Source organism: Nelusetta ayraudi, unplaced genomic scaffold, assembly GCF_046127955.1.
Source record: "Nelusetta ayraudi isolate G7.1 ecotype Tasmania unplaced genomic scaffold, CSIRO-AGI_Nayr_v1 ptg000090l, whole genome shotgun sequence".
Lineage (NCBI taxonomy): Eukaryota > Metazoa > Chordata > Actinopteri > Tetraodontiformes > Monacanthidae > Nelusetta > Nelusetta ayraudi.
Genome location: NW_027466140.1, coordinates 716539 through 729597, shown reverse-complemented (window position 1 = coordinate 729597; position 13059 = coordinate 716539). Strand labels below are relative to the sequence as shown.

General features: G+C 41.3%; 1 protein-coding gene across 18 annotated transcripts in view; it reads right to left on the bottom strand.

Moving 5' to 3' along the window:
• Positions 1–2463: 2463 nt before the first annotated feature.
• LOC142902032 (protocadherin alpha-C2-like) overlaps positions 2464–13059 on the bottom strand; it is a 142100-nt gene continuing 131504 nt past the window's right edge. For all 18 annotated transcript variants that reach the window (XM_076046824.1, XM_076046820.1, XM_076046819.1 and 15 more), the window contains exons 3-4: positions 12187–12272; positions 2464–5288 (exon numbers count right to left, since the gene is read on the bottom strand). In XM_076046824.1, the coding sequence (XP_075902939.1) occupies positions 4981–5288; positions 12187–12272 (394 nt within the window). In that variant the 3' untranslated portion in view covers positions 2464–4980. The remainder of the gene's footprint in view (positions 5289–12186; positions 12273–13059) is intronic.

Genomic DNA, 13059 nt, shown 5'->3' with positions numbered 1-13059 from the left:
GGTATATGTACATTCACCACAACGTTGCACAAAAAAAAAAGCAAAAACAAGGAAATGTTACACCTGGGAGCGACCCAACACTTTGCTTCTCACTTTATGTCCAATGTGCTGTATCATTCAAACCAGGAGATGGCGCCTTTTGCTTGGCACTGTCGAGGATTTAACGGGAGCAGCGTGTGTGTGTGTGTGTGTGTGTGAGAGAGAGAGAGAGAGAGAGAGAGAGAGAGAGAGAGAGAGAGAGAGACGTTGCCCCCATTTATCCTTAAGCTCCATTTAGAGGTAAAAGCACGGTTATTTTCAGACGTCTCTCAGGTAGAAGAACAAACGACAAGCTGCCTTATGTATTCCCTATGAAGAAAACATAAATAAATAAATAAATAAACTCTGGTGGGGGTCCTGATAGGATTGTGTTGGCTTCGTGTCCGTAGCTTATTTGTGTGCGCTTTACCTGCTCCCACCTGGCACAGTAGCCATGAAGTGACCTCTGTTTTTCGGAGTTTGTCTGCATGAAAGATGAGATTTTTAATGTGGTCGCCGGAATCTGTCTCTCGCAAATCTCTTATGGGGATAAGTGACGATGAGCGTGCATGCACATCGTTTGCGTGCCTACTCAGGTTATGCTTTCACCCCATTACAAATTACATGTATACGGGATGTATGGTACGACAGTTTACATATCAGTTCTTATTTCAGGGTGAAATCATTGTTCTGAGGATCGTCCCATGTCTTATACCTCGTTCGACTCACTAAATATATATATATATATATGTATATATATATATATATATATATATATATATATATATATATATATATATATATATATATATATATATATATACATATATATATATATATATACATATATATTTGGGGGGCACAGGACAAGACAGGTATAATTATGTCCCTCTCTGTGGTGCAGTCTGTTTTTGTATTTCTCAGCGAATTGATGCTTGCTGAGTCACTGCAGCTGACAGTAACACCAGACGACACACCAAGAAAAGACTGTCACACTGCAGATCTAGTATCTGATAAGGATTTTATTTGTATTGTTTGTTTGTATTTATTTTTTTGCATATTTCTGTGCAAATAACCCCTTTCTTTAAGGAAACCGTTTTACATGTTTATGTTTGCTTCATTTATCTAATCTGTTGTGTTGTTGCTTTGCTGATATACTAGTGCCATGCCAGTTTAAAAGCTTTTATTCATTTCATAGACTGTCCAATTTTTGAACAGGAGCAGGCCTAATGAATTTTGTTCTTGCTTGTATCTGTACGTTTGCTGCAGAATAATTTCCATATTCATTAGCAAGGAAACCATTGCTGCATATAACAATGACTGCAGGCTACCTCCCTGCAAAGTCGAGCTCCGTCATGACTTTGTTTATCGAACTAAAGTAAGCCTGAAGTAAAAAAAAAAAAAAAAAAAAGTTCTGTGAATGCTCATGGGAATACAATGCCAATTTGAATATAATGTTTGTTTACTTTTTACATATAATTTTTTAAATTAATTAATTTATTTCAAAAGCCCAACCAGAGTATTTATTGCCTTTGCAGGGGCAAGAAAGTATATTTGAGAACATATCAGTCATTCACAGAAGTTGACCTTATGACTCCAAATATACCCTGTGTATAGAACTGATGCCATAAGAACTACTGTATTTACAAAACAGTTACAGTAGCATTATCAACATTGCTTTTTATTTAGGTTGACTAATGCATTTGTATTCCAGTCCCTTTCCTAAAAACTTACCGTCGGGGGTACCATAAACTTGCTCTGCCACTTTACCAAACAAAGCTGCAGCTTCCTTTCACAACTAGGCTGTTTGGACCATCTGTTAATTTGGCTTCGAACATGGACAAATGTGGCTTCATCCTGAAAGTTTTTTATTTATTTTTTTTGCCTGCACCTCACTGAGTGCCGAAAAATAAGTAGGACATGGCTGATATGTTGTCAGTCATGTCTTAAAGATGATGCTTTACTGTCAACATTCCTCTGCAGGGCTGCGCTGACTACTGAATAAATCCTTGTGGAATGAAATGCCCTACTTGTAGTTAGTATTTTATTTACAACAACCTCTTTGGTTATTTAAGTATTTACCAAAATATATGTTGAGACACAGACAGAGAGTACAGAGTAATGCAGTTACCAAACACATTTTTAAGAAAAAAAACTTTATTTGTGATTTATAAACAAAACACATTAGCACTGTATCCATTTAGGTAAAATAAAAAATAAATGTCTGAAAATTAATGAGATAAATGAAATTCACTACTTCACTGTCACGGTTGATGAGAGGGTGTACAAAAACAAAAAAGAAAGAAAGAAAGAAAGAAAAGGTTTCACAACAGATCTGGGCTCATCCATGTAGGACAGCACATTGCCACCACAGTTCACCACCATACATTGGGAAAGAATGACAGCATGAACGCTCACTAAACACAAGCATACACTACATATACATTGTTTTTTTTTTGTTTTTGTTTTTATACACAGGATTCTTTTTTGTTTTTTGTTTTTCTTTTAGGTGAAAGGGAAGTGATAGCTCATCATAAGATCATACATATTTGAGTTACAATAGTACAGTGTTAGTTAGATCGTCATGTCAAAGCCGGACAGTGTTTTTTTTTTTTTTTTTTTTTCTTGCGTCATTATTTTTTTGTAAAGCAAATTAAGAGTGGTAAAAATAAAAAAAATCATAAAGCTTGCTCTGAAAGGTATCACACTAAAGCATTTACAAATATCTAAAGAGGTTTAGTGGATGCCATACAACATCTGTGGAGTGTGAAGATTGCAGTAGCTGTTTGGCAGACAGAAGTACACACGATATTTTCTGTGTGAGTAATGAAGAAAAAAAATACAAAATAATAAAATCATAGCCATCTATCTATTTATATATATTTCTCTATATAGTATGTGTTTCCTTTGAGCAGTACATGCAGCAGTCACTTAACGGACTGACGTCATACTGAGCCGCAAAACATTGGGGACGTGGCAACTAGTTACAGGCAGGGGAGGGCAACCAACGTAAGCAGTTCAAGGAGCATGTGTGTGCCTCCTCTTTTAAAACCCTTTGAGAGGGACTGGTAGGATGTGGCTGAAAGGTGGGCTTTCACAGATGAGCTTATTAGCAGGCTTTTAATTATCTTAATAGAGACAATCATTAGGAAGTCTACGCTACATTTACAGCGTATATAAAAGCTAATATGTCACTCGAAGTTCCCAGACAATCAAATTGGACAAAAAAAACTCTCTTGGTCCTCTCTCATTCATGAAAAGAGAGGGCCAGCTCATGGCACATTAGGCCTCATTTTGGCCAAGCCCACCACACCTTGAACCAGCCTCATCCCACCTGGTCACCTTTCAACAGTGGCTACAAACGTAAAAATGAGCAGCTCATCTGAGCACACATTAGTTAAAAGCACTGAACCGCTGTGCATTTAGACATCTGACAAAAGTTCAGGACATGGACCCACGACTGAGCTTCCCAGGCCTCATCCACATTACTCCATGCTGTCTTCAGCACACCACAATGTTCAGAACAGGCCATTCCCAGGGTCAAGCCTGAGCGGGGCACCGCAGCGGGGATTAGGTGCAGTGTCAGGGAGTACAGGAGGGCTAGCATTACACGGGGGAGAAAAAAGCAAGTAGAAAAATAAGTCAAACTCCACTGACTGAAAGCGGCATTTGTCAGTGGGATGGGTGATGGGTGTCTGTAGGGAGAAGGCAGTTGGGGGAGAAGATGATGGCAAGTGGCAGCTCAGGGGAAGTAGGAGAAGGTGAGCGGTTGTAAACTCAAGGTATCAGGTAAGGACTGGTTGCTACCAAACATTCAAAGCAGAGAGCAATTGGCTTTTGCTGCAGCAGGGGGTGAAGAGATGGTGTTGTCAAAACCACAAGACTCTGCCACCGTTTGGTTCGGCTTCGTCAGAGTCCACGCGCCACAAGTCCAAAGGGTTGTCCATCCATGAACCTCGGGAGAACGTCAGCTCTCTTTGCAGCTGTGGGCTTCTTTCTGGGCTTCTCTCCATTTTCTTAATTGGTATTCTGGTTGGAGTCAGAGCTCCCCGTGTCCTTCAAGTGCAGCGACCAAATGCAGACCTATTGCGACGGATGCTGTTTCCATCCTGAGAGGGTTGATGCACACATGCGCACAGCTGAGGCGACCGTATGGGGCCCACAAAAAAAAAAAAAGAAGCTTGCAGCGTCTATTATTTTTTTATTTCTATGCCTCGCTCAAGTGCTTTCTCCGTATCATGGTTATGTGTCTTGTACGTATGTGTTTGCATGTTTGAGTGTGAAATCATGCGCTCGTGTACATGTGGCTTCTTTGAAATCTCAGAAAAACACTGTCGGTAAATACCGCAGGACCTGGCAGCAGTAACCTTGGTTTCAGTGACTCTCCTGTGCTATTTACATGTGTTGTGTCCAGCTGCAGATGAACGGCATCTGTCTCCATCTTTGTTCTCGATCTTCCTTTTCTTAGCTGGCACAAGCATTTTGTGGTTCTTCAACAAAGTATTTGTCTTCTCTCAGAGAGAGGGCTTTATACATTTAAATGGGCATGGGGTAAGACAGAGGTGCCAACGCACCCAGTGGGTTAAAGGAGAGGGGGAAAAGCCTTGTTCAGGAAGGATGACATGAATTGAGCAACAGTGTGTAGGCACACAGGGAGCGCGTATTGTAATATATTGTTTATACGTATATTCTTCGTTGTTTATATTATTATTTATCAAGGCAAGATTAATAATTCACCTCAGTAAAGGCCTGAGGGTAAAAAAAACATTATGAAGTCCAGGTTCAGTAGGAGAAGCCTTAACAAATTGTTAGTGACAATTGGTAATGATGGAATTTGCAAGAAAATTTGAAAAGAATTCAGAGAATAGATCCCACTGTTTCTTTTTGCTCGATGGACCCTGATTGGTACCTCTGTTTTAACAACGCCCTTTTTGTTCTCTCCCGTTCTCTCTCTCGGTTTCGTTACTCATCACCGTCATCCTTCCCCTTATCCTTCTTGTCTTTCTTCTCCTTCTTCTTCTTCTTCTTCTTCTTAGCCTCCTCTTTCTTGCCGAAGGTGATGAAATCGCTCTTGTCGTCCTCTCCGCCCTGGTTTTGTCTGATGGATATGATGGCGGGGGAGCCGGGAATGATGAAGGCTTCTGGAGGAACCTCGCCAGGTTTTAGGTGCTGTGGGGGGGCCCCAGGACCACCGGGGCCGTAGCGAAAGTGCCAGCTGTTGCTGTCGACTCCTGCGCCCATTGGGGGGGAGACTTCTCCTCCTTCAGCATCTGAAAGAAGAAACGTAAAGAGGTGAGTAAACCAATGCTAAAGTGGTAAAATGCATCACTCTTTTCTATAATCCATAATTCAGAAGTCTTCTGAACTGCTGTTGCATCAAGCAAACATTCTCAGAATGCTAAAATCCTGAGCTTATATGCCTCTTTAATGCAGTCTTTTATTCATTGCTTTTATGTCTTATTTCCTTATTAAATACATTTCTAATGAACATCCAGCTATAAAAAGTAGGCAGTGGTGATGCCAGTGGGAGGCTTTCAGAAGGGAATCTGCTGAGAGGGCAGTAAAATCACAGGATTATATCAAACCAGAGCCAACAACCACTGCACTGTTCCTTATGATAACCAACACCTGAGTTTAAAAAGGAACAAAAAAAAGGCAAAGCTGTGGCCTTGCCCCTTTGTATGTGACGAAACATAGAACAAAAAACATTTTGATTCTTCCTCAAAGCAATGACCCATTTGCCACACTGGCCTCACATATTTCTCATTTCTCTGACTCCTAACTTCGACTTCTAAGTTCCCCCCAAAGAGTGGGAATTAACAGAGCAGGGCTCCATCCAAATGGAAGTAACATTATCTGGAAGAAGAAACCCGACCTTGTGCAGCACCCACAGCACAGAAGACCAGCCTCCAGTCTTATCTGAGCACGCCAGACGCAGACTGCCGCTTGGTTTCACTTAGCATAATGCTGCGTCTTTTACACAAATTCAGCTCAAAAGTCAGATATGTAATAGAGCCGGGAGATGGTGTGTCTTGCATACAGTCCTACACCCCCCCCCCCCCCCCGGCCCCCCCCTACACACACACACACACGCCACCTAACATATGCAATACTAATCTTCAAGCCTTTTCATGTCCATCATTAAGATGAATCCAATTTTACTCATTGAATGGTGTTCATTAGGCTGTTCCCTTGTTGCCTCCTTGTTTATCATGACATGCTTTGGATCCTTCCTATTCTTCTTCAGTCATTTTCAATGACCGCCTGGTTCTGAGGTATGCTCACAATGAAACACTAATGCAGTAATTCCACAGCAACATTGCTTCCTCTATCCACAGCATTCACTACTAAATTGTCATACAGGCACTACTGCAGAACTTGTGGAGGGAAAGCAGCCAAATTGGGACCAGCAGTGGTCTATAATTTAAGTTCTCAGTGTATCATGGTAAAAAGAAAAAAGAAAATAGGATTCTAGTCGTAATTTTAAAAGTCGTAAGTCATAAGAAAACTAAAGGGTGCATGGATAAACGTACACTGATTTTATTTTGTGCTTATGACCAAAGACCACTCAATGTTTTAAATCAAGCTATTATTTTAAGGGAATTTCGAAAGATGTTGGCAGACCATATTATGCTGAAATTTATCTGTAGTCTCAGTCTGAATTGTCATTTTTAATATCATGTTTAATTCTCTCAGATAATAGCAGCCTGCATCACTGTATTCAAATTAAGTAGGGCATGCATTTCAATAGTTTCACATCTCTGTTGCCCAAAAAGGCTCGCATCCGGAGACCGACTGCGACAGCAGAGCTGCAAGAGTCACAAAGGGAACACCGAATTTGACATGGAGACTCCGACGGTCAGGACAGGTTACATCCAATCTCTGCTTCCTCCGCAAGCAGACATAGAGACATCCAGGGTCACATTCATTTACAAGGCAAGGATCTTCCCCGAGTGATAAGACTTTATCTGACTTCCAAGCAGAAACATGACCCTGATTCTACAATCTCAACGGAAGGCAGCAACAAGGAGAGGAGGACAAAAATCCAACATGAAAAATGCATGGTTTTCTCTCAGTCTTCTACATTGCTTCCTCTTAAAAAGAATCACCTTTTTATCTCAGTGTGGGAACATGATGAGGCACCAGTGCCCCTGTGCAACGTTAAATGCGTAAACAAAGAAAGACTCTGGAGACCGATGAGTCACGTTGAGACCAGACAGATGGAATGGGTAAGGCGGGCTGAGTTAATGTCTTAAGCTGGGGAAAAAATAACTGCAATTAATGGTGTGGACTAAAGTCTGGCACCATTAAACTAATGGCACTGAAATGGAAGTCATGTGGTTTATATGTCTTACATTCAATCATTAAGTCTTTCGTCCACATGCATCCCTACAATGAAAATTGATGCTTTAACATATATCACTAGCTAAACATCTGTTTCCCTCACGGTTTCTTCATTTTGTATATTTAATTGAATTGCCAAGATTTCATCCATTTTTGTGTTGCCTCCTTCCGAACAAAAAACATCAATCTGATTTGTGAATGACTGTTGCAAAAAATGAATCATTTCTCTCTTTGCTCTGCAGCTTGTCCCCATCCTTTTTTCTTTTTTTTAGATTCTATCGTTCCATTGACCTTTCAACTAATGGACTGCATGACATTCCAACCAGTGAACAGCCGTCCATCCCAGTTACGGAAAAGTGCCTTAATTATGCTCATCAGTGTTAATAGTCACACTGAAGTGATGGAGCCATTAAAAAGCTTGTCTCTAAATGGTAACTTCCACACACATAATGTATGTGTTTTGATGGATCATTTGTTGCCTCCAACTCTCTAATTTATCATATTTTTTTCCCCACCATTTTGTGCAGAAGTAGTATTAAAACACGCTTTACTTAAGTGACAGAGGTCATAGTAAAAATTATATTACAGGAGACTGCAACCTCTCTCATTGCATCCTCCCTGATTTAGCTCTTGGGTCTTTTCCCCAAACTGGCAACATCTTTGTATGCGACCTTCTCATGCGCCAGTGCTGCTCAAGGTTTTCACACCGACTTGAATCAACCCAGCACCATTTTGCCAAGTCTACTCTATTCATCCTCATGTCTCACCCTAACATCAGGCAGTTGGGCAGAAGCGCAGTGGAGCGTGCTGCAGTGTTACATAACAAGATGAGGAGGGAGCGGTGAGGAAGAGGAGAAAAAGGACAAAATTGGGCGAACAAAACAAATGGGATTACAAATATTTAAGAAATGTAACAATTCATCCCACCCTGCATAACAAGGTACCTGTACTGAAGCTGAAATATATATGTATATATTTTTAATCTACACTCCCATGATGGATAACTGTGTGTTAGACATGGCAAACAGTGAGTAGGGACCACACCTTTCTCTGCAACTGTTTGTGTGCTACGCAGATGAAAACCAAATTATGTCCCCGTGGTCAATGTTTCTTTGGTCGCGGGGAAACATATTTTACGTGTGTGTACAATTGACAATGTCAACCTGTAAAGAACAAACTAAATTAAATTAAAAGCTGAAACTGAATAGTGCGGGGCTTGGGTTTGTTTTTTATACCATGCCAAGCACCTTGCTGTCGGCTCCTAGTTGGTCTCTGTGGCAGATGGCGGAAACAAGACATTGCGTGCGTGTGTGTGTGTGTTTCACATTTAAGGTTCCTATCTCTCTATTTGAGAGTGTATTGGCGCAATGTTAAACAAAAAAAAAGTTATACACCATTTTAACACCATTTTTCTCAGTAAATTACAGGGTCTGATGACTGGAGAAGTGAATAATAAAATGTTTGCGGCTACAACACAGCCAGTGAAGCAAGGAAAAGAGGAAGTCAAGAACAGGAAGCATAGATGAAGGAATCTGGGACAAGAAAAGTCTGTTACCTTCCAGACATTTTCCCCTTTGCCTTGAAATTACGCCAAGACGATTTTTCTCCCATTTCACACAGATTGCAGCTCAAACTCAACCTGATATTTTGTGCGGATTCAAGTCATTTGCCTCTCTCAGCTCTTCCCAACGCCCATTCTTCCTGACGTCAAGGGGACAGAATATTCAAATGGATGAGCTCATGGTCCCAGATTCTGTGTGATAGTCAAGGCCTTTAATATATCCACATCCTGTTGGTGCTGCCTGCACTTTGTTGCTCTTAACTTCTGCTAAATGTGTTCCTCTTTTTCGCTGTGAATATCTACCACGTGTCCAATGCATGTGATCGGCACAAACTCAAGAATGGCAAACTTGGATCCAACTGCGCAGTAAACTACCTCAGTAAATGCAGAGCACACTTCTGTTGCCAGTCACTACCGTCCACCCTCCACCAATTTGCGTCTCCTTTTCCTCTGACTCTCACAGCCTAATGATCTTTGTCCTCCCTTTTAACTCTCTCTTTTTTTGCATTTCATTGAATGCCTTCACCTTGTTTTGCCCTTCACCTCCTAATGGGACGACACCCCTCTAACCCAGCATGCGCCATATGTTTGCATTTCCTTCCATATCAGCCTAACCCCGTCCACTCTTTCCTGGCAATTTGAGCGCCTGTGAATAGTTGCCATGGAAACTACATCCTCCAGTGGGACGTTGTTAGGAGTCACCGTGACAGTGCTTGTGCTGATGGAGAATAATGCTGCATGCCCTCTCCTCTCCCATGCTCTCTCTCTGTCTTTCTAGTCTTACCTCTCTCCCCTAGCAACAGCAGCCTCAGACAGGCACCTGACTCCTTTTGCTCCCATTGCTCTGACGTTCTTATATGTTATATTATATATTTTATATATTTCGTCCCTTCCTCTGTCTTTCCATCCACCTTATTCATCACTGCCTGTTCCTCTCTTGCAATGCCGCCTCTCCCTGTTGTCTGTTCCAAACCATCCTTCCAGGGGAGGGTTGCAGCTCTGCACGGTTCTCTCTAAAATCCCAACTTCCAATTGTTTAAGAAACAAAGCTGTCAAATAGGGGGAGTGACGTCGGACGAGGACATTGGGGGAGTTAGGAACAGAGAGGGACAGAGCGCTTGACAGTGAGCACAGCCCTGATTTCAATAATATGGGTCTGGTAATCTGGGCGTGGGCTGCGCTCCATCTGTCACAGCAGGAGCAGGCGGCCAAAGTGTGTGTGCACGCGCGCACGCATGCACGCACGCACGCACGCACGCACACGCGCTCAACAAGACACACACACACACACACAATTTGATACAAATACACACAGATAATCGGGGGAAGGGAAACAGGGGCGTTGTCAGCCGTGCCTCTGTGTCACACGTCGGTGCAAAAAATAGACTGTGTGGTACAGCAGCACCCTGCAGGTACGACACTCAGACTGACAAAATACCCTGAAGAAAACAACCTCCCTGACTCTTCCCCTTACCACCTAAGCACTGGGACCTGCCTTTACAAACAAACAATAGGTTCAGCTGGAAATAGCTTGGATGATGACTCACTGTGAAGTGACAGGCCACTTTGAATCAATATCTCAGTTTCTCCTGACAATACTTGAATGCCAGGGCACAATCATCTCCCGGTGCTTAAACTGCAACACTTTATGATAAGTACACACTTACTTTAGTAAGTAAAGTGTTAATAAATATTTTATTAACCACAAAGTAATTGATAAACAGTTATTCACAGTTTTTTTTTTATTAATTTGTATACACATCTATAAAGTGTTTATTGATTGTGTGTTCATACTTTATAAATAATGGGTTAACCTAACCTTTATCCAGAGAGTAAAGGTGCTAACAAATTAAACAACAACATTTGTAAAACTGCTAAAAGTGTGTACTTAGAATAAAGTGTTAAGTTTGAATATATCCTGCGGCAAAGATTTGAATTTTTAACCTTGTTGACATTGCTGCAAGATAGGGGACAGGAAGCCCAGAGGCGCAGTGGGGTCAGCGTGAAAACAATGTGTTGTTCTCCAACTGCCACGGCCTAATTAGACCACTTTAAATCTTCAGCAGCTGATCGTGTCGCCACTGACCCTCCCCAAGGACATCACCACAGCCTGTTCTCCTCTCTCCCCCTCTCTATCTTTCTATCGCTCATGTTTTGAGGAGCTTGCAGGCTGTCAGTCCTCATGCAAGGCAAGAAATCAATGGCAGAGTGGAGGTGGATGTGAGTCTATTCGAGCACAGGAAGAAACATTAGTTCGTGAGTAGGCAGTTTGTCTGCCTGCCCAGCCCACCGCTTCCTCCTTGTGTAAGACACCATATTATTCTTGAAGAGCTACATCTTTAGTTGCAAGAAACCACCTTTTTACTTCAAATCAACCGCCTTTGTTGTCCCTTGTTCCAGTCCTCTCACCACATCGCCTCTGGCCTCAACCACCTCTGCCTTGACCCCACTTGTCTTCGTGAGCAAGTCAGGAGTTGACAACTTAGTTCTGACACTGTGCATGCAGTGCATGTTGGAACACAGATCTCGGCTAGGGACAGGGTACAGGGTACATCAAATGCAATGACATCCGCATCCCCATTAGAATGCCTACAAAGTGTCATCTGACATTGGAAGTGATGCCATTTAGATTTTTGTTATGCTTCACTGTTCCTGTGCCTGATATTCATATTGTGCTGTGACACAACCACAACGAAGGCCAGATGGACAGAAGTATTTCTTTCCATCCATCTATCTCGATGATAATCACCTATGTAGATAGACAGAAGTGTCCTAATTAAGAAAATAAAAAACAAAGCTTATTTTCAGTCTCTGCCAGAAGCAGTTTGAAAGGAAAGTACCCACACACTGGTTTCAAACTAATAATTTCCATGGTTTAAATTTCTTTGCATCCTGCAAGAGGGCATTTGGATGACATTAGCAGGACAGTAATGCAGAAATATGCAATACTCTCCAAACCTCCATTAACTGAATTTAATCTTTTTAAACTTTGTCCAATTGCTGTGACTGCTTCTATTTACAGTCCACGTGCCCCCCCCCCCCCACCCCCCCTTGCGCACCCTCTCATTTCGTGGATAATATTGTAACCTTTTGAATTCAAACAAACAGACAAATAGATAAAAATAAATTCTAATTCTAAATAAAATCTAGTCAGTGTGAATCCTCACTGTTTAGTAGTCCCTTTAATAGTCAAGACACCATTGCAGAGCAGACATCTCTTCACATTTTGACTGTTTTCAGTGAAAACAGCATTAGAGTCTTACCAGCAGCGCTGGATGCAGTGGGCCAGTTCTGGACCAGGACCCCTTGAGCTCCCTGCATTACTGAGGACTCCTCCATGTGTACTGAGCTGGAAGAGAGACAACAGAAGAGCATATTCCACAGGAAAGCTAAATGTTGACTTCAATCCCACAACAATGGCAGTAATTCAGATATATTCTATTTTTTTAAAACTAAACTTATATTCTCATATATGCAAATGAAAATTTCTCTGATACTTAATTTGTCTTGTGTTTTCTCATGTATAAAACTGTCATATTAAAATTGTAACTTCTGTGGGGACAGTGATTTGGTTCGAGGCAAATGCGATCTCAGATATTAAATGTTCAGATTTGGATTAATGTGCTCAGTATTTTGTAGAATTATAGATTACAGAAATCTGTTTTAAATATCCACAGTGGGTTTTTGTACTTACGCCTGTACTGACGGTAATATTGCCACAGCCATTAGTACAACTACATGAACAAAAAAGATCCACCTCAGAGCCTCTAGTTACTCTTTGTAATGACAGGAAATATACCAAAGGGTAGAATACTAAAACTATTTACATGGTGATTCTGGTGAAAGTAATTATTAGTCAGCAACAAATTTTCTTATGTGTCGGGGTTAATTAAAGAGGTTAATGTATTAAACCCCCCCCCCAAAAAAACAAAAAATAATATATAAAATTAAATAAATCTGAATGAGCTGTGATTATAGATAAACACTAAGTTTTAGTAATGGGACTGGCAGGGCCGCCAATTTAAAATACATCAGAGCTCATGAGTTGTTAGGCAGATTAAACATGTTAGACTGGCTCACATTCACTCTAAATAATCCCTACCATAATAATGAGGAAGTCAGAGTGACTTAATAAT